Source organism: Drosophila arizonae, chromosome 4 (genome assembly GCF_054131065.1).
Source record: "Drosophila arizonae isolate 15081-1271.41 chromosome 4, UAZ_ARI_1.0, whole genome shotgun sequence".
NCBI lineage: Eukaryota > Metazoa > Arthropoda > Insecta > Diptera > Drosophilidae > Drosophila > Drosophila arizonae.
The window spans coordinates 14,173,828-14,200,252 of NC_142924.1; the positions used below are offsets into that span (position 1 = coordinate 14,173,828).

A 26,425-nucleotide genomic window follows, 5' to 3' on the forward strand; every position below is an offset into this window, starting at 1 on the left:
TATATTCGTGATGAAGCGTGTGCTCTAATTAGTGGATTTTTGTTTAGTTTTGCTAAAACTCGTTTCCTGCGGTCTGGGGGGCAGACGGCCAGTCCGACCAAAGCGCGGGGGCTGAGGCATAAAATATAGGCATACAATATATATATATATATAATTTTTGGGGGTTGCTTGCCCTCTGACTGGATAGTGAGGGGTCTATTGAATTGGATATATGTGTGCATGTGTGTGTGGCCTTTGTAGAAACTCAGCGAAGCGGAATGAGCTGAGGCTAAGCTGCTCATTAGCAGCTGGAATGAGGCATGAATTGAGCTTAAGCTTTCGGCCATGTCCGCAACACAATTCTCTCTCCAGCCAGGGGTTACTGGGCCAGGCATAGTTTCAATAGAATCGATACGACTACAGTTTAGCTTGAATTATCTATATTTCATGTATGCGACGCTTGCTTTGATTTACGCCTAACAAGCGAGGCGGAGCTGGTTTCAATAAAAATAATTATATCTCTTCGAGCTACTCGTTTGGAAATGCGTTCAATTTACAGGACATAAATATAACATTTATTATGATTCACACCGAACAGTTGGCGGGAACAGGCAGCCAAGACATCTGACTTGGCTAGATGTTAACTCATATGCTGTATTTATTTAATTTAAATTTCATGTGGAATTTTTCTGTTTCTATTGAGACTTTAGCTATATCTACGTTTTTTCCTTTGGCTTCTTTCTTACATATTAAATTATGTATAGCTTATATATTATTTGGCATAATTGATACTCACTGTGCACACATGTTGATCAGATCCTTATCGGTTGTGCCCTGCTGCAGTCCGCGTATGTAGAGGTTTGTCTTTGACAACTGCTCGCCGCCCTGTTGATTTTGATTCTGTGCCGTGCCGTTGGGACCCATTGTGGTGTTTGTGTTTGTCGTGTTGCTCAGACTGGTGCTCAGTGTGCCGCTCTGGGAGCCCGTGTTCGATGAGCTGCTCGAGTTCGTGTTGCTCGGTGAGGCTGCAGTTGGCACACGCTGGCCGTACTGAAGAGTCAAGAAAGAGAACGCACAAAAGAGAGAGAATGAGTTAAGTATAAAGCATGTGGATTTAGAGTGTGCATTATTATAGTTAGATTGACAACAAGCTGTCCACAAAATATGCACACGCAGAAATATGCAATGCGTCCCAGTCCTGCCTTGCATCCCGTTCCCGATAATATTAAGCGATATTTCCAATGTCTGTTCACGACTTTGTCTGTCTGTTATTATGTGTGTGTGTGTGTATCATATTTTTATTGAAATTCCAGTCAGCCATACGAAGTTATTGAATGGCTCAGCTTGAGTCACTGCTATACAAACACACACATACTCACACACTCATACATACACATACAATGCAGAGCACAAGCATGCATATTTAGGTGCAGTTGAGGTACAGTTGGCAAAGGATACATAGAAAGGCATGTGGACCAAGCCGTGATGATGGCGTTTTTCACTTAAAATGCCACAAAACAGTACAAGTGCATATGTGCATGTGCATTGGCATGTGTGCACGTGTGCATGTTTACATGTGTGTGTGTGCTCATACAGCGCTGCAGGATATTTGGCAGCATTGCACGCCAGGCGTTGAAAATCTATAAAATTTGTATGTAACACACAAAAGCGCACACGAACTGCTCCACAGCTCCACAGCTCTGCAGCTCCACTTGATTCACTTTTATTCCGTGCGCCTTCTTCTTCTCGTTTTTATTATTTTTGGAAATTTGCCAGAAATAAAAATGCAGCGTATATCCACTTTTTTTTTCTCGTCAGCATCAAATGCAAAGTTTTCTTTTTCATAACTAAATATCAGCTCGAGTTCAGTTGCAAGCGAATCGCGCAAGAAAGAGAGAAACAATAATTTAATTGTGAAAGCATATCATATGTCAATGTCTAGTGTCATGTTAGTTGCCACATTTTGTGGCATACGATTGGATAGCCGATGTTGCAGCTGCAACCGCAGCGATAAGCGAAACAATTAAATACCACAAGAGCAACAACAACAACAACAGCAAAATATTAAAATTAAAAGTATACAGGAAAATCACAGTTTGATATTTTAATATTAATAAAAATCAACCACAAAATGAAAACACGACTCAACTAAATTAAAATTAATTAAATTCATTTTATGGCTTATTTTTATATCAATTTCACTGTTGATGTTTTATGTGGCAAAGCATTTGGAGTTCCCAACCATTTCCAATTGGGGGCGTGACGTGTTAACGCCCATTATATACAGAGAAATTAAGTCTAAAAAACATGCAAGACTGGAAGATACTCTAGGGAGTGACTGAGACGGAATGAGGGGGACTGACAGAGAGATATAAAGAAAGGGAGTGAGAGAGATATATACTGAGATAGAAAATGAGAGAGAGAGAGAGAGAGAGAAAGAAGACAGAATTAGAGAAAGACGAGAAAGAAGGAATTAGAGAAAGAAGAACATACTTAGAAAGAGAGATGGATATTTATATATATATATATAGAGAGAGAGAGGGAGAGATAAAGATATAGAAAGAGAAAGACAAAGACGGAAGAAGACAGAAAGAAGGGAAGATTTTCAGAAGTTTCCTTTTTTATATATGTACATAGAGAGATCTCTGTAATCAACTGAAACAAAGAGCATGTATGACTAAATATAGCCATAAAAATTGGAATATGCCTAAATATACAACAGACATGTAGAGGGAAAGGGTGACAGCATCACAGAAAGAGTTTTCAGCATATCATAATGATATAAATAATATGTAAGCGCCACTTAAATTCATGAAAATTGCATAGAACGACCTTTCAGTCATCGCTTACATATATTTAAATAAAATGAACTGTCTATTTGTCTGTTTGTCTACCTCGACTTGCTTAGCTTTTGAAGCATGTGTGAGAATTTGATTGACAATTGGCAATGTTCTTGTTGTTGTTGTCGTTGTTGCCACTGCTGATGGTGCGTGATTTGGTTTGCTGTGCTTCAAGTGCTCAACTGGCATTTGAAGTGTGATGCAGACAGGGGCGGCAAGCAGCTCAAATTTGCTTTATCAGCAGGCGAAATACCAAAAGGGCAGAAGTGTGGCAGGGAGGGGGAGAGGGAGCAGCAGCAGGGGAAGGGGGCAGCAGCAGCAACAGAATTGTACTTGCTAAGAAGGCAACTCTGCAGCAAGCTGTCGCCTACACGCTTTATATATAATATCCTCTTCCGTTTATTTGCTTTTGCCTCTTCTCCTTCTCTTTTTTTTCTGAGAATTTCTCTTAGTGTGTGTGTTGAGAAGCATTGAAGCGCGAATGTAACAAAACAAATATTGCGAATGCTGATAAAATATTTGATACAAGTGGAAAGGGACACGGAGCAGCATATGAAAAGATGCAAAGAACTGAGATGAGACGAGACCAGACGAGACGAGACGAGGCGGGACGAGATGAGATGAGAGTGAGTTCAAGTGCGAGTTCATTTCTTTTGCACAGCTTTTGTTATCTTTTCTGCCAGCACAAGTACTTACAGACGCACACTTACGCTATATATGTGTGCGTAAGCATAACTACTTCTCACACTCTCGCTTTGTCTCTCTCTCACACTCACTCTCTGTCTTTCTCTATGTAGATACAATAATTTTGGACCCTTGTCGCTTGTCTTGTGTCTCGCTTTCTTGTAATTAAATAATAAATTCTGCTGAAAATTTGTTGTATACTGTCTCAAGTCTGATGACTATTTGCATGTGTGTACGACTCTGACTCTCTCTCGCTCTCTCTCTCTCTATCTCATTCTTTTTCTCTCTGTATGTGTGTGTAATGTGCTCATACGCCCCGTATGCCAATGAACTTCTTTTGTATTTGTTGCTGTCTGATAATGAAATTATATCGTTCGCATAATTTAATGCGCACAGCAACAAGAGCAAAAGGCATAAAATAAACATACAAACAAACAAACACACACACACACGCACATACGCATACTCTATGCCTTATATGTATTTCTGTATGTCTATGTATGCGTGTCACTCCCAAAATGGGTGAGCGTCGAGCTGGCTGCCGTTTTATTAAAAAAGAAAAAAAAGAAATAAAAATAAAAAATTAAGTTTCTTTTCTTTTTTTGTTTTTTTGCAATATTGCGTCATTTGCAAAATATTTCGAGGCACAGCAGCGAAGACAACAAAACCAAAAACAATAACAATAGCAGTAGCAATAACAACAATAACAACAACAATTACTACTCTCTCTATTTTTTTTGGCAGTCGCTTTGTTAAATTTATCTTTGGCATTAGGAAATATATATATATATGTATATATGTCTTATTCTCTACCTTCTCTTCCGCTGGCGAACACGTGTGCAGACTTTTAGTTAATTTTGTGTTTCCCTCACTTTATTACACTCTTCCTCTTACTCATTGCTGCTTTGGGCTCATGTTTAAGTGCATAGTTGTAGTAATTTATATTGTTATTTATGTGCATTGTTGTTTTTGCTCATAGTTTTAGTTAACATTAACCTTTTGCCATTATTTATGTGACTTTCATTTGTTTAGTCAGCTATATTGCGCAAACATTATACGACAGAGTGAAAGAGAAAGAGACGGGTGCAGCGACAGTGCGAGTGAGTGAAGGAAACAAAAGACAATCGCAGCAATAATGATAAAAATACAATTTAATGGCATAAGCTAAACATTTTGATTGCCTCCATCCATAGAGAGACACACACACACACATAACAATGTTAATAATCACGTTGATAATGACGATAATGATAATGCTGATGATATAGCAAACGGATGCCAATCACGCAACTGCAAACAGTCCAGAGACTCTCGACTGTAATAAAGGTAAAGGCAGTTAAACGAACATGTTTAACGAGTCACACATATGTGTGTACGTGTACGTGTGTATGTGGGTTACAAAGAGTTAGGAGGTGCCTGCATATTAACCTCATAGATGAGTAAACTATTCGAAAAGTAGGTTAAGATATACGTAGTCAGCTTTACTTCAGCAAGCAAAGAATGCAAAAAGCAATAAGCTGGTAGCCCTAATAAGCTATGTTTAGGATGACCAAACTCTAGTAAATCCATTGTTCATAAAAGCATTTAAGAGAAGACTTTGCAAATGCTTTAATATGTATTCACATTTCAGTGTGTTCATACGCCACATAAAGCTGTTTGAGGTTTACCAACACTAATTTCTTTCAATTTCTCCCTTTTCACTTATTGCTCACACTTAATTCATAAGCTAAGCCTTATTTATTGCCACCCCGTCCCTCACTTAAAGCAATACATAAAGCATTCACGCCAAGTCATATACAACTGCCTTTCCATTAAGATCGAGTGATTCTCTCTGCACCTCTGCTCTCTTCAGCAACTAGCAGAGTTGGTTTTAAAAACGGACACGGTCTCCAGTCGAGTCGAGTCAGTCACGTGCCAAAAGCGCCTCAAGACTGCGAGACCCAAAACAAAACCAGACCAAATACAAATGGACTCGTTTTTGATTTATGATGTCGCCGACATGAGCGCCATATAATTCATTTAAGCAGCGTCCGTTCTCTGAAGAAACTCTCTATCTGCTCACTCTCTCCCTCTCTCGCCGTTTCGCTCGTTTTATGTATGCATCTCTATCTGTCTGTCTCTACTAATAAATCAAAGGCACAGTCGCATTGCACTTGTGCCAAAAACTTAAACATAAATCCACTCAATCACGATGGGCGACAGTTATTATTTGTCCCAATGTCAACCCGTTGCTGGATTGAGATATAACTATATATATAGATGCAGATATATATATATATATATATATATAAGGCTGAGCAAATCTCTTGCTGACTCCCAAAGTCATCAAATCAAGCAGCAGTCAGCTTATTCCGGCACGCTTTGCCTTTCCCACTGATTGCGATTCCAGGGGTTGAGTTATGAAGGATGGAGGAAGGCGGGTGGATGGCTGGAGAAGGAGAGTTTGCTGCTGCTGCTGCTGTTGCTGTGTGTGCATAAAAAATGCCGCTCACGTGACTTCTATAAATTAAATGCGTATATGAAGGGTAGAGAAACTGGTATCTGATAGATGGGCAATACAGGAAGGAAGCCTTGGAAGTCGGAGCTAACAGATACGTCGACAAGGATGTCTTTTAGGGCAACCTTCTGCCCCAGCCCAGCCTTGAACAAATCTGCCCCACCTCCAGATCTGAGTTTGCCATTGGCAAAACGCATAATTGACGCAAGTCATGTGCAAAAGGTAGGAAGAGAAAGAGCGAGAGAGAAATAGAGTGAGAGAGCTAGAGAGAGGTGGAGGACACTGGCCTGGCAAATAATTCAAATGCCTGCCATGAAACGCGAATTTCGGATTATCAGCCCATGACGTGGCAGGTGGTAACCAAGGGAGAATGAGGAGGCGGCATTGGGAGAGAGGCGTGGGCTCAATCGTTGTAATTTTTCAAATTCAACATAATCCGCACAAAATGATTTGACTCTCGAATCTGGCGTGTCAGCAATCGATAAATATAAAAGCTTAAATCCCGCATTAATTATAAGCTCTGACTTTAAAACTCAATTCAATATCAACTTTCTATTTAAATAACTATTTACTCGGCTTAAGGGGTAAACTACTAAACGGTATTTGGTTTAATCAACCGAGCAAAATTCATTCGAAAAAGTTCAAGGAGAGCCATGTTTTTATTTGCACTTTTCACTTTTCAGTTTTCAGTTTTCACTTTTCCATAAATAACAACAAAAATAAATGTATATTATACAGATAAATATATCGCATAGCAGCTAACAAAGAAGAGTTCATTCAACTTGACCTTGAGCCGGTTATTCTGCTGGCACTGCTGATATTTATCTTTATTGCTCTCGATGGCGTATTATAATTTAATCAAACAAAATTTCACCAAAGTCGTAGAGAAATTTAATCAAAATAAAAATAAATACATCGAAGATACACAATGTATGTCACTTAAACTCATCGTTATCGATATTGATATCGATATAATATGTTAGCTTCAGTAGACTATCGAAAACTTTTCTATTGGCCTTTATACACTAATTTCTTAGTTTTTGGTATCGCACAATGTTTGATAAGCATAATTTTAGTACAGCTTGTTAATCGAATTGCTTATCGTCAGGGTTCAATGGAAGATTGCATGCTTTTCTGTGAATCAACTTATAAATGACGTCAACAAAATGTCTGAAGATTATCCCAGCTGTTCCCAACTGATTTGCCATACTTACGATACATCAACTTTTAATGAACAAAGTCTATTTATGCTAATCAGTTTTGAGGCTTACCTGCAAAGATACAAAGAGAATAAAATCACTTAGTAAATACGTCAATAATAAGGAATTTATAAATATATATGAAATATTTATTATAATACTTTATAAAAATATTTCATTAAAGTAAATATTTCTTCATTATTTTGTAAATATTTCTTAGGCATTCCACGCGCTGCTTTCGCTTGAAATAATTAAACCCATTTTGATGTTAAATATTATTTTTTGTATTTTTAGTTTTAATTGTGCCGAATTCCAAACATTTAAGCAGACACAACAAACAAGCGTTTCAGCTATTTAGAGCGCAATTGTGCGTAAAAATGCTATAAAAACAAGTCAGAGTCAGGTTAGTAGGCAAAGTTCGACTGGGAAATACCCTAACTATTTGTAATATTCTAGTCAGCGAAAGCACTCAGTATAGGAGAGTATAGGAGGAAGTTTTGTGAGATATGCAAATAATAAATGTGTGGGAATTTATTGCGAGAAAAAACTTTTCAAACTTAAAATCTATTTTACAGTGAAAGCTTCTAGCTTTTGTTATTATTATATATGGACAGACAAACAAAATAATATATATACCTGTATATTTATCAGGATTTCGATTGTTACAAACGATTGCTCTAAAAAAAGATACCCTTTTTATATTAAATTTTCAATTCGCTTTATAAACGCAAATGCAGCTATTTAAAGCGGCACATAAATATTATGAAATTATTTCAGCTAGTGTATACAGTCCTTTGAACTGAATTCAATATTGAATAATGTTTGATATTTATATAATGCAGTTTCAGTAGAGATTTGGCCCTTTTATTGCTTGCAGGTTAAACAAATTTGCATTTGCGAATTTACTATATTATTTCTGCACAATTTAACATTTACTGCTTTTGTTCATATAAATGTATATACATATATATATTTAGAGATATTAATTTTTTACTATATGTGTTTCATTTTGTGCTAAACGTGCAACTTTTTTATTCCCCCTGACACAAATACTTTTGCTTTCTTTATTATTTTTATTTTAATTTTGTATTTATTTATTTTTGTTTACTTTTGCTGTTGAAATAATAATAAATGCGCATAAATAAAGCAGAAAAAAAAAACTGAGTAATATTTAGATACCTTGTATAAATAACAATGGCAATGGCAATGGCAGTGGCAATGGCGTAGGCAGAATTTTCAACTCTGAAAAAGTTAGCCAAAAGCAGCCGAAAGTGTGAGCTGCCTGCTAATCCCTAACACTTGTCCATAACCCGGTCACGCCTACCGACCCCTAGAGCTGGGGCCCAGGCAAAAGCAATTTACATAATTTATGAGCAAAGAAGCGCAATACAAAAAATTTTGTTGCCAAATCAGAAGCAAATTTCAGCAAGTCCCGGCCCGGAACGGACGAACAGACATCGCACTCTTCAATCAACACAGAGATGGAGGAAAAAGGTTTTTAGCAACCGCTTGGGATCCAAGGGTACGCTGTTTGCATTTGATGGGGCTTTGAGCAGCTGAATTGGTTTTGGGTTAACGGCAAATTAATATTGATTTATTTGATTATTATTTATTATATTTGCTATTCAATCAATAGTCGAGCAAATGCTCACTGAAACTGAGATAACTATTTACAGGATATTTTCCTGATAACAATCTTTAAAGAATGTCACAATCATAAAAGCCCCATTGTTAGTCATAAATGCATATACATATTTATATATATTTAGACAACCACATGGCAGACGAGTTTCCCCATGCCGCAAGTTGAACAAACGCAAAAGAATCTGTCAGATAGAAAAGTAATGCTTTGCATGTCTGGTTAAAGACGGCGAGCGTGGGAGGCTGTAAGGCGTTTAGAGTGGAGCGTAGGGTATACATAACCCCCTTGGCTGGCATTTAAAAAGATGTAAAAGCGACAGCAGTTCAAAATTTAATGCCAAATGCAGATGCGAACGGAAGCAGCAGCGGGGCAGCAAAGTACTTGAACTTGTCGTGATACGCAAATATGTGGGATATATATCTATATATATATATACCCCGATATATTTATATACATGTAAATATTTATATGTATGGCAGACAGGGTCTAGGGACGCTGCAGCCACTTGGCGTCTGTCGCAACAATAAAATGCAATAATTTTTATTGAATTAAAGACGATAACTCAATTGAGTGGGCGACTGGCTTGACTTGACAGCAAGCGCAAGGCAGCGAGCGAGACGGAGACAAAGACAGAGAGAGAGAGAGGGAAAATGAGAGCGTCGCAGCAAAAGAAAAACATTTAGATAAAATGACCGATGAGTCAAGAGTGCACAAAGGAAATGTACATAAAACGAGCAGCTATTGAACCCAATGGAAGGGCGGAGACTAGACTATGTCTGCCTTAGCAAGAGGAAGCCAGGGAACAGACAAGCAACAGACCAAGACAAGGTTGACTAAGCTCCCGGGCAAACAAATATTAATTATGAAACGATAAACATTGTATACATCTAAATATATATATAACAGGCACACTCACCGATAACTATCGCAGTTGGCTACTAAAATTTCCCATTTGTGCTATCACACTTGATATCAGTTAAATAATTTATCTGTGATTTGTGCAGATAGCCATAAGGCGAGGTTGCCAGAGCGAGCGAGCAAACAGTTATAGTTAATGAAACACTAAAAACATTTTAGCACGATTAGTTGGGAGCTCAGCATGCCAAAAGGGGGTCACAGACAGACAGAGAGCAAAGGAGAGACAGAGAAAGGTAGCAATGCAAGTTGCTGGATTGTTTCTCTGCTCTGGCAAAATACATTTTCCAAATTTAGTAAGTGTGTTGCCTTTTGTTGACTGTGTTTGTGTGCATATGTGTATGTGTGTGTGCGAGAACAACAATTGGCTGGCAACTGCACGTAAATAAGATTTTAATTGAAGCTTTTAGCAGGAAATGGAATATTAATAGAAAAAGCTGAAGAGTTGCCGACGACCTGACGACCTGACAATGTCTGGCGAGCCTTGCAGCCAGCCCCAGCTGTGCTGCCACTAATTGCAAACTGGACAAAGTCCTGGCCCGGCCCCAACTGCAGCAGGGCAGCTAGAGTGGAGGGGCCTGGAATTGTTGCATGAGCCCCTTACCGTTAAGGTCAAAAGTCGTTCGCTCACTCACTCACTCACTCACTCGTTCATTCAGTTCCACTTAGATTGCGTTTGCTCTGCTGGCATTTGCATTTTTCTCTGTTTAATACCCAGCTGATGAGTTGGATTAATTAGCTAAAAGGCGATTGCACTGCAAGGTGGAGGGCGGCGTGCGGGCGTGTCTTCTTATTAGATACCTGACTGTCTACCTAACAAGCTGTAATGGTATAAATCCCTGTCTCTGATGGCCGCCATAATTGAGACTGTCCAATTAACAAGTCGTTTCTGTAGTTCGCCCATAAAAGGTTAAGCGAATGATTGGCAGGCAATTAGCAAAGTGTACCAGTGTGTGTGTGTGTGTGTGAAAAGTTTGAGCAATCGATCTATATGTATATATGTTGCTGTCTGTTGTAAAAGCGCAAAGGTAATCGTGTTATAATTAGCCAAGGGATAGAAGATAAACGTAAACATTAATCTAATTCCCTTTCAATTTCAATTTCCAATTCCATTTTCATTTCAATCAAAATTACAGCGAGTCCAATCAATCTTAATTATAAGCATAATTATAGCTATAAGCATATTTATTATGTATGCATTAATGTGGATAAAATTATCAAGAGAAATATTGCAATATTGCTAAAATGTGAAAAGTTCTTTTGTCTAATTTAATTTATGAACTAATTACAAATCATTAAATAGAATATTCTGATTAATTGAAGAATTTACATAAGTGATGTACTAAATAGAAATAAATAGATACATTTAAGTATACATAATGAATGATTTCTGCATTGTTTTATTATAAGGTAATCTAGCTATATTATTAGTTCAACTTCAAGGCCCATTGAACTCGGCCTATTAAAGCAATACAAAATGGTTCTATATAATATACAGTTAATTGTATATACTTTTGATATACATTTATATAAATATATACTATCAAATAAAAATATATTATATATACAATATATACAATATAGCTCTTTTTCTTAATTTCGTTACGCTCTGCTGATATATGTACGTACATATATGTATATAAATATGTGTGTGTGTGTGTGGACATAAATACTGATGTATTTATATGATGATAATATATGGCGCGTGATATTTAACATCGCAGCCACATTAGCAATGAACACTAATCACGGCGAGAAAATTTCTGCAGTATGCGAATAATTTATGTGACAACGTGCAAAACTTCGAGAAGCCACACGAAAACTGGGAGAGTGATAGAGAGAGAGAGAGAGGGAGAAATAGGAAGAGAGAGAGGCGCAGGCAGAGTTAGTGTGACAGACAGAGAGCATGGCATAACAGCTGAAAAGCAGTTGCAAATAAATCAAATAAAGCTGCAGAACGTGATCGGAAACCGCGGCAAGCTGCAGACTGAACTGAACAGAAATAGTGGGCGGGGCCAGGGCGACAGCAGGTGGTGGAGCAGCAGCAACGGCAACGTCTGCTCTAGACCGTTAGCAGCTCTGTGGTTGCAAATTGAAAACGTCGCTCGAATGCCGCAGAACCAGTTTTGGCAATTAAAGAATTTAATTAAGGTCAAATTAAAATATCTATAAGTGTATATAGTATTTATCTATCTAGTTTTATCTAGATGAATGCCTGTGTGCATATCTATGACCGATCTGTTCACAAATTTACTTCTTTTTTGTGCCATCATCTATGCCCCATTCGGCTTTTATGCGCTCCTCTTTGCTGTGCCATTCTCTATGTTTGTATAATGAATGGATGCGAATGAATGACTCGTGAACGCGTGCAGAGCGGAAGTAACACTTAACTCAAAAGCATGGGCACACGAGCTAAAGAATGGAAATGGGGGCGGGGTGTGTGAGAGACGCGTGTGTGTGTGTGTGTGTGTGTGTGTAGAGGGGAGAGAGGACTGTAGGGCACTCAACACACACACACACACACGCACTCACACACAATGGCTGCTTGGCAAAGTGACAAAGACAACACGTTTTTGTGCACAACAAAAGCAACGACAACAACAACAACGATAATGCCAACACACACAAAGTTACAGTAGCCTCTTAAATACAATATACCAACGCCTTACACTCAACCACCCCTCCCCCTCCAACACACCCAGCAGCCCCTCTCTGCCACACTCTGCTACTGCTATGAAAATGCGGGTATTTAAATTTAATTTGCAAGCTGACAAAAAAGAAAGCAAATGCTTTTCTTGACACATACCATATGTGTGTGTGAGTGTGTTTGTGTGTCTGTGTGAGTGTGGGACAGGAAGCAGCAGCACTAAACCACCCAATATGCCCGCCCTTCCTCCTCATTTAGCTGGCTGGCTCCACGCTCTTAGCTAAGTTATTTGAAAGCAAGTCAAGTCAAGCACAAAACCAACCGAAATGCTGCTGGCTGCTCGCTCTCTAAGTGGTTTTCTTGGCCAGCCGCAACGCAACGGGATATGAGATAGGGGTAGGAGTAGGGGCTAGGGCCTGGGCTGTCAAGAAATGTTACACACATTGAGAGAGCCATTGTATTAAAACGTATGTATGAGTATTTAGAGTGTGTCAATGTCTAAAGTAGTAGTTGTTGCTGTTGTTGTTAGTGCTGCTGCTGGTTGTCGCTGTCGTCGTTGTTGTTGCTGTTGTTGTGCTGCTGAGTGCAACATTGGCATTAGTGGCACAACATTTGTCAGGTGGTTGCCCAAAGCTCTAAAAGCTTCGCACTTTAATTGAATTGTTACGAGTTAAGTGAGCCAACCCGGGGTTACTCCAAAAGGGGGTCTGCCAACGGAGAGAGACAGAGGGAGAGGGAGGCAGCGAGAGTGAGTGAGAGGGAAATAGCGCTTGGTCAAAGGGTAAGCCATCAATTAGTGGCAATAGCCAAACCAAAGAGAAAAGTTGAAAGCGTGGCATGAGCGAGGCTAAAGCTCAAGCAAAAATGTAAAACATGAAACTGGCTAATGGCAAAGTGTAAGCACAGTAAGGCCTGGTTAATGCGAACATTGTGCAAATGTGAGCTGAAATGAATTGACTGAATTCGAAATGCACGGATTTTGTCTTTACTTTGCCTTTACTGACACAATCATCTCTATATTCTTTACACAGATTAAGATTATATAAATAGTCTCTATTGTGTCTCATGGGCGAGCATGCATCACTTAGATTTTCACAGAATTCTTAAGCGATTCAGAATTTCTATAAAACCACATTTTCGCATTTATACACAAACAAGTTTCCATTTCCACAGAAACACAGAAACAACAAAGAATATATATTATAGTCAATTAAAAATTTCCCAATACATATACTTGAACAACAACTTTATGCTTTCCGCTTGACATTTGTTGCCGCATCTGTGCAATTCAATCAATTCAAGTCGCTGAGAGCAGCAGCAGCAGCAGCAGCAGGAAACTTTGGTCCAACATGCAAAGCCATTAAAACAATTAGCCAAATGCAGTGCACAAACCAAGCAAGCTGCTATTCTGCTATTCAGCTATTCGACTATTTGGCTGCTCAGCTGGGAGCACATAAAACGTATCCATAACGTGGCTGGGCAAGTGTCTAATATCCAAATGGACAACAACAATAGCAACAGCAACAAGCAGCAGCAGCAGCAGCAGCAGTCAGCGATAGCGCATTGGACTAAAAGGGAAAGCACACAAATTGTTTTTATCACTCATACGCCGCATGTGCCACGGCAACAAATGCGTCCCCAGTGAGTGCACGACAGAGAGGGAGAGAATGAGTGAGAGAGACTGGGAGAACGGACAGTGCAAAGGCAAACAAAACGCCTACGATAATTACACTGCAGCAACAGCGAAAGCAACAACAACAACTGAAGTCACAAGTGTAATCTAAGCTATAAATGCTTGTGTGTGTGTAGGTAATTGAAAATGACTCATTTGAAAATCCAGCAACTGCACACACACACATAAAACTGACCTTTAATATTTTTATATAATGCATCTTCAATGTCTCATAATTTTCTTGGGTTTTCATTTGTGAGATTTTCGCAAAAAGGTGCGGCTAGAAGAGGGCAAAGTAAAGGCGTGTCAACGCTAAGTGCACTAAAATAAATTGCCATAAAAACCACCTGTAAAATGTCAAATGCACAAGAAAAACGAAAAGAAAGGAAAAAAAAAAAAACAAGCAGGCGACACAAATTTTTTGTCAGCTCTGAGTGAATCATAATTAAACAAACATTTGGTAGAAAGCAACAACTGGACAATACCCTGTAAATATATTTATACTATACACATTTTCTTTTTTTTTTTTTAATAAATATTTAGGTATATATAAATTAGTAAAAATATATTACAAGCTTGATAAATGTTTTTTTTTTTTATTTTTTTTTTTAAGCCTCAATAAATGTATTTAAAAAGAATATATTGTTATTTATATATATTTTTTTATAAATTATTCTCTTTTTTTTTGCATATAAACATGCAAGCGATTTCTCTCGCTTTCTCGCCGCTTTTATTCTAGCAAAACGAGTTTAGAAACAAAAATTTGCTGACATCATCATATGAGCAACTTTTTTAATTGCAGCAGCAGCAGCAGCAACAGTAAAAATATGTGAAAACGAACTTCTAACTGTGCAGCTCAAATTCTTTTAATCAATATCAATCACATAATACTACATAATACATATTATAGTTCCACACAGCTGAATCATCGCCTAGCGTCCCGCATGCCGCTCGGACGGAAAGCGAAAATCAAACTCAATTCAATGACGCCTTAGTCACTTGATCGACCCGATCGTAGATCGTATAACCGAGATGGCGGTGCCTGGTAGTCGACGCCTCTATGACACAGCCCTCCCCCGACCGATTCGTGATCCACGATATAGTTTCAACTCATAGTATTACGAATATAGATGACGAATGTACAAACCGAAATTAATGGAAAGAGACGGAGCCAAATACAGTTGACATAATTTCTCTTGTTCTTGTGCCCCTTGTACATTTTTCTTTTTTGCGCTCATAAGCTGATAAGAAAACGCTCTAGAAACACAGTCAACATTTTGCTTTTGTTTATGGAACTATTTTATCGTACACTTTGTGTCTTGCAACTTGTTCTTGTTGTTGCTAAACGAACGTGACGGGAGCTACAAATTTGCTGATAAGTAGTAAGTATATATGTATGTATGTGTATGTGTGTATATGCGTATACGAATATTAGTTGAATTCTGGGAATTCACCATTATTACATTTAAAATGCCTGCGGTTTTCACAGAATTCCAAGTACAAATGCCATCATGAAATCTTAACAAGCTATACACACAGATTCATATATTAGTATGTACTATATGTGAAGAGTGTATAACTTTATAGAGGAAACAATTGAACTATTTATTTAGTTTATGGCTTAGTTTATAGAGAACAACAATTTGGTATTGTGTATGTTCAAGTTTTCCCAAGAACAACTTTTTTTTATTTTATACCAATAACCAATTTTAAGTATTGTATTTCTCATTTATAACAGTTTTTTTTTTTTATAACAGATATATTTTCTAGCTAATGCAGTCCGTAGCTGTTTTATATAATTCACATTTGGGATCCTTTGCAAATACTTTTCACAAATTTATTGACATAAATTTGATATTTTAACTAATGTGCCTTTTCAATTAGGTTTTTTCAATAAGGCTAAAAATATTAAATTACCAAAAAATGAAGAATGAAACCTTAAGCTATTTATAGAAGTTCATTGGCATGGGGAACACGAACATATGTAGAGATACACACATGTGTAGGCCTTAGGTCATATCTGGAAAGGAATCAGCTTTGACAACGTTTTCAATAAAACTAATGAAAATTGTTTTTTAGAGGCAGCTGCTGCTTTAGGCATGTTTGTTTCCTTTTCTTTCTTCTTCTTCATTTTCATATAGTGTTGTATTTTTCTTTATTTCTTTCATATACATATGTACAAGTATATTTTCTTATTTATTTTGTGAATATGTGATTCGTATGTGATTTGAACATTTTCCTGTGTTATTTTTATTAGAGCGCTGCGTTTTCTTTTTTGCCTTGTTTTTCTGTTTGTATTTTATGTTGGATTTGCATTTTCAAGCACGTACGAAATAACAACAACAAAAACACAAATTGTTGACGCCAAAAAGCAACCCCCCAACGGGCGCAATGAGAGAAAGAGGGGTGCGGGCACATTGATAGAGAAGGGAAGGTAGACAGTCAGTCAACTTGGCTAACAAATTGCTGTGTTGTGCTCATATCCTGGCAGAAAGTCCAGGAAGTTGTCGACGCCGCACGATAAGTGCACGCGTAGGGCAGGTTGGGGGGAAAGTAGAGGGGGATGGCGGGGCGGGAGGACTGTCAAACAGTAATGATAAAAATAAAAGAAAAAGCAAGTATGTAAATCAAAAATTGCTAACAAACCATAAAAGCGTCGGCCAGGTCATAAAACCTGAAAGGCAAAGCGTTAAAAAAGATGAGCCAAGACGAAGAACAGCAAGAAGAAGAACAGCAGTAGAAGAAACCTCCTATTCACGTCAACAGTTTTTATTATATATACATACATACCTATATATCGATATATATTTCTTTTTTTGGTTATGTTCTGTCTCGTTCTCTGCTTTACTTCTCCTGCCTCTGCCTCTGCCTGGACACGTTTTGTGTTTTTATAACTTTTACTTTGTTACCGAAATAAAACAAAGGCGGCCGCCCTTAGGGGATGTTACTGTTGTTGTTGTTGTTGTTATTATTTGCCCAGGCAGGTTAACGATGTCTGTTAGGTGAGACAAGTGCACAAGAGCGAGATAGCACGCTGGGGAAGCAGAGTGGGAACGAGCAGGCAATTGAGAGAGTACCAACTACAATGTCGAAGAGGGTGCAATGACTGCAACTTTTAGCGTCCGTTTGGCAGTGTCTGCGTGTGTATATGAGTGAGTGTATGCGTCTCTATGTGTGTGTACGTGTAAAGGAGAAAGTCCCGTTGAAGCTGCTCTGTCGCGCCCCCCCCCCCCCCCCCCCCCCCCTTTTTGGACCCAGTTCTAAAGCTTCTGCATAGTAATTTTACCGGGGGTTGCGAACAGACAAAGATACAATGTTTAAAAATAAAATACAATGAAAAAAAGAAAAGAGAAATAAAGGAGACAGGGAGGGAGCAGGAAGGAGAGAGGAGGGAGTGGTAGGGTTGGGCAACTACGTGACACCGAAAATTCGCGTCAAATACATTGCCCTCACAAAAGGGTTTAACCTTGGACTTCAGCTGGCTAGAGCGGGAGACAAAGAGAGGGAGAGCGAGCAAGCGAGAGGGGCAGAGCTAATCAGGCGCTGGCTGTCACGCGGCGCGCCAAGTCAGCGGGCGGGGGATCCGCTTGCTGCACTCTTTCGTGCATGACACTAACACAAAATGTGTGGCTGGCTGACTAATCGACGCAAAGAAAAAAAAAAAACAAAACAGCTCGTGATAAGTCAGAAAACTCAACTGAAATAAAATTCGAGGCAAAGCCCAAATACGTTTGCATAAAATGGACAAAAATACAAATAAAATAAAGAGCGAGTCAAGATAAGTGTGGAGCATGAGTACATATTTACATATATATGTACATATAACTGCTTCTACTGTTGTCGTTGGTATCGGAATTGAATTTGTACTAACCTCAAAAATGCTGAGCTGATTAACCCACTGGTAAGCCTAGAAACAAATGCAAAATCGTACGTACATATCAGACAAATGAGAGAGACACAGATGGGTTGTTGTTGAAGAAGAAGAATAGCTCGCCATTCGTCATTGTAAATACAGACAAATGCAAAATAAATACATATACATGTATGTATGTACACAAAAGTGAATACAATGTGAAATGTTGACTTGTTTAATCTACTTCAAGCTATACGTGATAGTCGAATTGTTTTATTACTTTCTTTAAATACTCTTTACTCAAGAATTCACTCAAATTGACCGGTTTACATATATGTACATCAATATATACACGGTCTTGCACACACACACAAGCATACGTCTCACTCACTAAATCAGCTGATTTACAAACACTCAACTTAAATTTTAAAGCTAAAATAAACCGCTATAAAATTTGCAGTTAAATTGCGAGAGTAAGCGTGTGTTAGTGTGTTGCTCACGCTCTTTTATGTGTGTCTCTCTCTCTTTGTCTTCTCCTCCGCCTATCACTCGCCATGTCTAATTCTTGATGCTTGGCATTTGAACAACGGTTAAAACTACTAAAAATAATACAACTAAAAGCTGTTAAACATTAATCGCACAAAAGTTTAATAAAAAGCCGCAACGAAAATTTTGCAAACACATACACGCACAAGCACACACACATAGACCAAAACTGACGGCTGTGGCTCATTTAATTTTTCACACAAGTAAGCAACAATACAAGAACAACAACATTGCCAAAATCAGGGTAATAAATTTTATTTAAGCGAAATTCGCCAAAAATGCTTTGCTTTGCTGTTGCTTTTCTAGTTGTTGTTGCTGTTGTTGCGGCAGACATTGAACTTTATTATGCCGCTATTTTTTTTATATTTTTTTTTTTTTACGAATTTCACTGTGTGGGCGCTATTCGCAGCAAGAGCGAAGCGAAAAACAAAAAAAGACAGCAAAAAATTGAAATAAAAATAAAAGGAATAGACAATTGAGAGCGGCACACGCACGCAGAAAAATAACACAAAATGTAGTTGGGTTATTTGTTATTAATTATTCCCATTACTTGCGAGAGCGGCCGACAAAGAGTAAAATTGAGCTTGAGAGTCTATTTAAAATGATGCCCTTTGGGCAATTGCTTTTATTTACTTTGTTTTGTGTTTGACAGCTGCTGCTGCGGCTATAGAGCGATGACGACGTCGACGACGAAGACGAAGACGAAGGCGAGGAACAAGACGTGGATGGCGTTTGCTTTTTGCCGCTGCTTCTTCACTTTTCTATTGCACACACACACACGAAAAATTCGCAAGAGCGTACGCACGCACACAGCTGCACAAAGCTTTCTGCTGTTTACAAACTTTTGCGACGTTTTCAAGTGCGCTCCGAGACGTGGACGTAGACGTAAACGTCGACGCTGGCAGCGACGTAAGCAGAGAGTGTACGAGAGAGACCGCGATGGCGACTGCGACTGCGATGTCGGAGCGGCGGCAACGTAAGCTTTAACTATTTTTCTTGACTTTACTTTTTTGTTTTCGATGTGTGTATAAAAAATATGTATGTATTTTTTGCTTGCTTTTGCCCACTGCTGCTGTGGCTGCGGCTTTTTTCCTTCTTTTTTTGCGAAATGCTTTAATAACTTTCTATTGCTATTTTTATATTTTTAATGGCGTTTCACAAACTACACACACACTCTCACATACATACATATATACAATGACAGACTGAGAGACGAACTACGACGACGACGAAGGCAATATAGGGAAACAATGAAAAAACCGCAAATACGATAATATTTCACTACCTTATTGTTACAATTTGTTATTAAATATTTTCGCAATATTTTCAATAGTTGCTCCTCTCTGGCTGATGAATTTGTTGTTATTGGAGTTGTTTTTGTTGTTGCTGTTGACGTCGAGGATGATGACGAGACGACGTCAGCTTTAAGTTAAGCACACGCAATATACACACACATTCACATGCACAGGGAGAAAGAGAGGCAGAAACGAATAGAGACGAGAAACTGTATGCACAAACACAGTTAGCTAGCTAAAGTTGTGTTGTTGTTGTTATTGCTGCTGCTGCTGTTGTCGTTGACGCGTACACGTAGCAAAATTTTGCGAGCTTTGAACAAACAGAACATACGAACGAACGAACAAACAGTGACAGTGTCCAGCCCAGCTGATTTCAATTTTGTTTGAATTTCTTCGCTTTGAACCACGCGCACAACGAACTGGCCACGACAAAAATTAAAATGAAACTGAATGGCAATTTCAAAGACAGGCGACGACAAACACAATCCAGAAACCGGTGGAGAGCAGTCCATGCGCAGTGCTCAACCAAAAAGAGAGTGCGACTGCGTGTGACAGAGAGAGATACTGCGCGCGCCTTTCGAGTGCGAGTGAGTGCGTCTCATATAAATGAATGGGCGGCAGTCTGGCAGAGCCGACAGTGAGAGCGGAGCGGCTGAATTGAACAACAAAAAAGTAATAGAAAAGCGCCGGTATGCGGCGATGTCTCTGGCGCAAACGGAACTATTTGCAGCGCGCTCACCGTTTGAGGCGCTCTTTTACTCTCTTTCTCTCTCTAACCCCCGCTTTTAATAACAAACTCACTCTGCCACCGGAAAAAAGCAATTGTGGCGGGGGTGTTTTTATGCCCTTTTCGTATTGCCGAGAGCGCCAACAAAAGCAAGACAGAGAGCTCTGCAGAGAGAGAGAGAGAGAGAGAGAGCGACTGTGTGTTTTAGGGAGCTGCGTTGACGTCAACGGCGCCGTCGTCGGCGTCTGACTCAACCGCAGCGCCACCACCCAAATTCGCACAGTGGAGCAGAAGTCGAGCATATTGAGGCAATTATTACTTCATTCATCAATTTTTCAGCCGTTCGCTTTTGGCACTTTTCGTTTGTTGTTCGCGTGTAAAACGACGTTAATTGCCGTCGGCGTTGGCGTCAACTTTAGCGCAGCCACTGCCGCTGGCGTCACTTCTACAACGACCGAACGCCTCCGTCGCAGACATCACTGCGGCTGCTGTCATCCAATTGTGTTCGCCAAAAAACTCAAAACAAGTGGTTTTTTGGCATTTGGCGAACGCGTGAGAAACATATTTGAACGCTCGGCAGCGCATCAGCCCATTAGCAGCGCTGTCGTCGTCGCTGTCGACGTCAGCATCATGTCCCCAGAAATATTTGGCATTCAGCTATCTTTGCATCAGCTGGCAGCTTGACGTCGACGTCGGCTTCAGCGTCAGTGCCGCTGTTGCCTTTGCCGTTGGCGTTGGCGTCGCTTCGAGACTTGACCGTTTTCTATGATGATTTTTCAGGCCAATTTTCGTGTGAATCTGATTTTTTTCATATATTTTGTTTTTTTTTTTTTTTTTGCCATTTGAGTTTTTTGTGTGTTTACAGCTCGTAAACATAAATCATATAAAATATAATGCGTTATTTCTGTCTACTTTGTTGTTTCATTTATTTATTTATTTTCTTTATTTATTTTTGTTTGGCTACAGACACGAAAAATAGTTGCAGTCAACGCGACGTCTCCGCCTTTGGCTGTGTTCAATCAACATGATCATTAAATGGAATTTATTGTAGTGCTCAACTGCGAATCGGCCATAAAGATAAGCCAAAAATTGTTTGGCAATGGAAAAGTCAAAAGCAACTGCAACGCCTGTCAGTTGAGTTGCCACCTCACTAACTGTTATACTGTCATACAACAGTTGGCAATAGAGCAGCACTGATTCAAGCTTCTGCTGTCGTAGAACAGTTAGTAATAATAGATGCGATATCTATCGTATATCGTATGCTCTGTAGCTATCATATTGACTGTTATACTGACATATGACAGTAATAGAACACCAGTGATTCATTTTTCAGAGACAGACTATTCCACTCTCATATAATTAATGTTGATAAGAACATTTGCGATATCTATCGTATATCTTTGGCCATGCAGCTATCGCATTGGCTTTGTAATGTCAACTAGTTGTCAATTTATTTCAAGGTTCTCCTTAGCCATAAGCGTATTTGTTGTTTCTAAATAAATGTCAAGACCCAAAATGAAATGAGACCCATTTCAGTAGAAACCCAAACAGACACATCACGACGAGCTGTGCAAATCTAAACGGAACAGACGATAACCTGTTTCGATGCGATTATTAGAAATTCCCATAACTCAAATTGACTCTGGGATTGTTTACCTGAGCTTAAGTGATTGATGTTTGCTATAAATGGACAACAACCTTGTACTGTATAACAGTTGGGTTAACCGTGGTTAACGTATGAATTTCCCAAAATGCGAGTTTCGTAGAACTTTAAAATGAAAATTCACATTTTAGATTTCGTTATCCATCGATGAGAAATGTCATTAAATGAAAATTGCGAAAATGTGAAAATTGCTAAAGAAAATCAGCAAAATTTGATAAAGATAAAAGTAATGCAAATACAAATGATATAAATACATATTCAGACTATCGTATATACATATAAATAAAAAGGGACAAAGACAATTTTCAATAGAAAATAACAATTTTATATGGCTTGCATTTTGTGTGCGCGTTAGCTAAAGCGAAAGGCAAAATAAAAAAGAATTTATATATCAGTTGATAAAAGACAACAGCAACAACAAAAGGCGAAGAAGAACGGGAACAACAACAACAAATGATAAATTCCAAACGCAAAGCCACCAAAGCCAATCGCACAGCGTGCGTGACAAGGACAGTGATAGAGGAGCTGGGGTAACAACAAGCAGCAACGGCAATAATAATAGCAAAACAAACGACCGACTGACAGCAGAGACGTCGCAGAGGACGCGGCTGCGGGCGCAAAATTTTCAATTGAAAACGAATGCGTATAAATGCGCCCATATGGTAAATATACAAGCCAAGGGATGAGACTAGCATGTGTGTGTAGTGTATGGCTATGTGTGTGTGAGTGTAGGGTGCTGCACGCAGAAAATTGCGACGTCGCGCTGCCTACGTCACTTGGTGCTTATCGGCCGCCTGCTTGCAATTTTCATGCTGGTGCGACAACGCCGACGTCGCAGTTAGCAGCGTTCTATTCGGTTGTTGCGAGGGTGTAAATGCGTTAAAATAATCAGGCGCTCGCTGCCGACGCAGCAGCTGTGCTGCCGCCACCACCACCACCACCATCATCCTCAGTCGCTGCGTTATGGGCTTTGTTCTGTTTGCTTAGCTGCTGGTAGCCGCCGCAAGCAGCGACGTCAACGTCAACGGCAACGCAGCATCTTTGGCTGTATTTATTCAACTGTTACGCAAAGCGACTGTTGGACTTGGACTGTTGCTTTGCACTACCCAACGCACAGTTGGAATTTTATGTATGCTCAACTTAGGCTGCCTTCTCCCTCTTCCTCTTCCTCTCCCACTTCTACTCTCACTCCCACTCACTCTCGCTCACACGCATACATACATACATCGTGTCATTCTTTTCCATTCTCTCAGTTTATCTTATGTGCATAACTTTGTTCATTTCGCCCCATTTCATTTCGTTTACAGGTTGTCAAGAAATTAAATGCTCGTTATTAGTTTTTCTTTGCTTTTGCTTCGTTTCACCATCATCCTCATCATCGTCATCGTCATCGTCATCATCAGCATTCCTATTCCTTATCAGTTGTGTGTGCGTTCACTCTGTATATATATATGTATATCTCTCTCTTTCTCACACGCTCTTGCTGTGGTGTGGCTCTGGGCGCTCTCACACTCCTTCTGCTACGTACGTAGCGTCGATGCCAACGTCAACGTCGACTGCGCTGCCAGCATCGCCAAATGCTTTGACGACTCATCAATTTGTGCGGCTTCTTTGCCAAAGGCGACTTACGCTGACCATTTGCTGGCTTAACGCGCCCAACACAAACTGCCTCTGCCTCTGCCACTGGCCACACCCCTGCCACTGTTGCCGTTAGCCTTAGCGTTAGTCGCTGCAAGACCCGCAGCCACCCACATAACGGCGCACTAATGCACACACACACACACACACACACATGTATAAACAAACATTTATTGCATGTTGCTTGTCAATCGTCAATCGACAATTCTAGCCATTATTGTTGTTGTTGTTGTTGTCGATGTCGTGGCTCGATGGCAAAATTATCGCAAAAAGGGAAAATAAATATAAATGTGTATCCAAATAAATGAGTAAGCATGTGTGAGTGTGTGACTCTGTGTGCCTGTGTGTCTGTTGTATAAATAAGCGATTTTTATTAGACTCACAGATAAAACTGTTAATGACAAACACATTTGTGCAATGTTTTGATGTTTTGTTATGATTTTTTTTGTTTTTGTATTTATTATTATCTATCTCCTGTTTGTATACATCTTCTTCCTTTGTTGTTGTTTTCCAGTTATTCTTTCTGGGTCAAAGCCATGTGGGAAAGGGGATGAGGATCAATAGCTTTTCGGATTACGGATTACCATTAAATCATCAGGCAAAGCCATTTGATTTCATAATACCTCACAAAATTACATTTTAGTTAATACTTAGATATATGTATGTGTATGTGTATATAATCTACATTATTATTGTATATATTGGATATATAATCTTATTGTTTTTCTGCCTTGTTTTCCCTTGCCTTTTATCAGAAATATTTACTTCGATGTCGTTTGTGCATGCGCTCATAGGATTAAAGAAGTCGCCACTTCATGTTTCTCACTCATGTATACTAACAATGCATGACTATAATATACCCTGTACCTAGAAAAAAAATTTAACTAAACAAACATATTAGAGAGATCATTTTTATAATCAATGAGAATTGCAGAGAAGAGCACTTTATCAAAACTTGATTTCATTTCATTTCATTTCATTTCATTTTCAATCCCAACTGGTACCTTCCATTTTTCCATTACAGGGTATCTGAGGCACACTAGACTTTGCCATGGAACGGAACTGCCCGCCTAATGCTTTCACCTGACGTCAGTGGCCGACGCAGCTCACGCTGACGTCGCGACGCTCAACATTTGCATTCATTGAATGCGAAGTAGCAGCAAAAAGCAATTGGCTAAAAATAAATACACATGTGTAAGGTCGTTATCATTCACGGGACTAGCAAAGTCCCCACTCCAAAATAAAAAAAAAGAATAACAACAGTAAATCGAAGAAGAACAAGCACAGATATGGCAAGAAATAGAGGCCACAATATGGAAATCAGTGAAGTTGTTTATCGAAACGATGTTTCGGGCTGCCAGAGTATGGGGCATACATAAATACCTAAGTAGTTATCGGTCCCATGTAGCCCTGATATCAGCGACATAGACAGACTCACATTTTGTGGGCGTTCTTCCGTTTATTTTATTTATTTATTTTTTTTTTTATTTGCAACGGGCTTATCGATTTTTGGAATGTAGTTTATTTTTAGTAAATTTGATGTCGTATCTGGTAGTATATAGGGTATACAATAGTATAGAATACATCAGCAGCAAAAGTATTTAGCGATAAGACAGGAAACTGGATTAGGTTCTGGCGATACGTCAGTCGATATGTTTATAAGTACGGGGTGTTACCCCTGCGATAAGACAGAGGATATGCAATTTTATTTTTGGAATTATGTGGGAATTTTGTGTTTTTGAAAGGCAAATGATAAATGGCTATAAATATATAATATAATAATGAGAAATGATAAAAATTATATAAATGTTTATATATATGTATTATTTGTTTATGTATATTTCAATATCATTTTAATGAATACACTTAATTAGTGTTTATTATTCCAAGTTTTAATTTGAATAACTTAATTAAATCGGCACTTAAAAGTTTTTTTTCAGATCCCAACCCACAAATAGTTCTCATTAAAAACTGTAAACTTGGAAGGAAAATTCATTTTTCAAGCGACGCCGCAAGGTAAGCGGGAGAAAAATACGGCAAAGGTATTTCTCTGCTTTTTTTCTTTTTCCCCCAGCTACAGGAAAATGTCAAGAAATATGTGTAGCAAATGCGGGAAAAGTTGGATAGGTAGGCGTGGCTGCCTGCTGGCTAGGAATAAGCGGAATTGCATTAAGTGCATCCGTTTGGAGGGTGGCAGATATCAGTCCATGTGTGTGTGTGTGTGTGTAGGGGGGTAGCAACTGCCTGGCATCCTGTCGAGCTGTCACCTTGAGACACAGTTCGCCTGGCATGTGGCAAAGGAATTCAAGGTTATGTCACAGATGAAATTAGTTCAGTAAATGGAACATTTTGAGACAGTTAACTAGTAAATTGAGAAGGGGGTGGCACGGGGCAGGGAGAGAGTGCTCTGTCTAGCCATCCTTCAATATGTAAAACTCAAGGGAAAACTACAAGGAAACACAATCTCTGCCAGTTGCTTATCAAACTTCAATTTAGCTAAGACAATTTAAGTGTTAAAATCAACACGATTATGTGTGTGGGTGTGTGAGTGTGTGTGCGTGTGTCCATTTTAATGATATCATAAGCTTGGACAACATGGTCATTAATGGACATCAAACATAATGAACA

The 26,425-nt window shown here is 39.0% G+C and overlaps 1 protein-coding gene and 1 long non-coding RNA gene across 23 annotated transcripts in view; one reads left to right on the plus strand and one right to left on the minus strand.

Moving 5' to 3' along the window:
- The window catches only part of shep (RNA binding motif single stranded interacting protein alan shepard), a 166,484-nt gene that overhangs the window by 8,933 nt on the left and 131,126 nt on the right, over nucleotides 1-26,425 (minus strand). For 20 of the 21 annotated variants that reach the window (XM_089466536.1, XM_089466537.1, XM_089466538.1 and 17 more), the window contains one exon: nucleotides 776-1,029. In XM_089466536.1, the coding sequence (XP_089322662.1) occupies nucleotides 776-1,029 (254 nt within the window). Of the gene's footprint in view, nucleotides 1-775; nucleotides 1,030-17,946; nucleotides 17,983-26,425 lie in introns of all 21 variants that reach the window. The other variant, XM_089466522.1, reaches the window with a different exon arrangement.
- On the plus strand, nucleotides 19,114-26,260 carry LOC149269160 (uncharacterized). Of its 2 annotated transcripts, none has more exons than XR_016269633.1 (2): nucleotides 19,114-22,821; nucleotides 24,312-26,260. It is a non-coding gene; the product is annotated as an uncharacterized LOC149269160 (long non-coding RNA). The 2 variants fall into 2 exon arrangements; XR_016269632.1 differs by having other exon boundaries at nucleotides 24,822-26,260.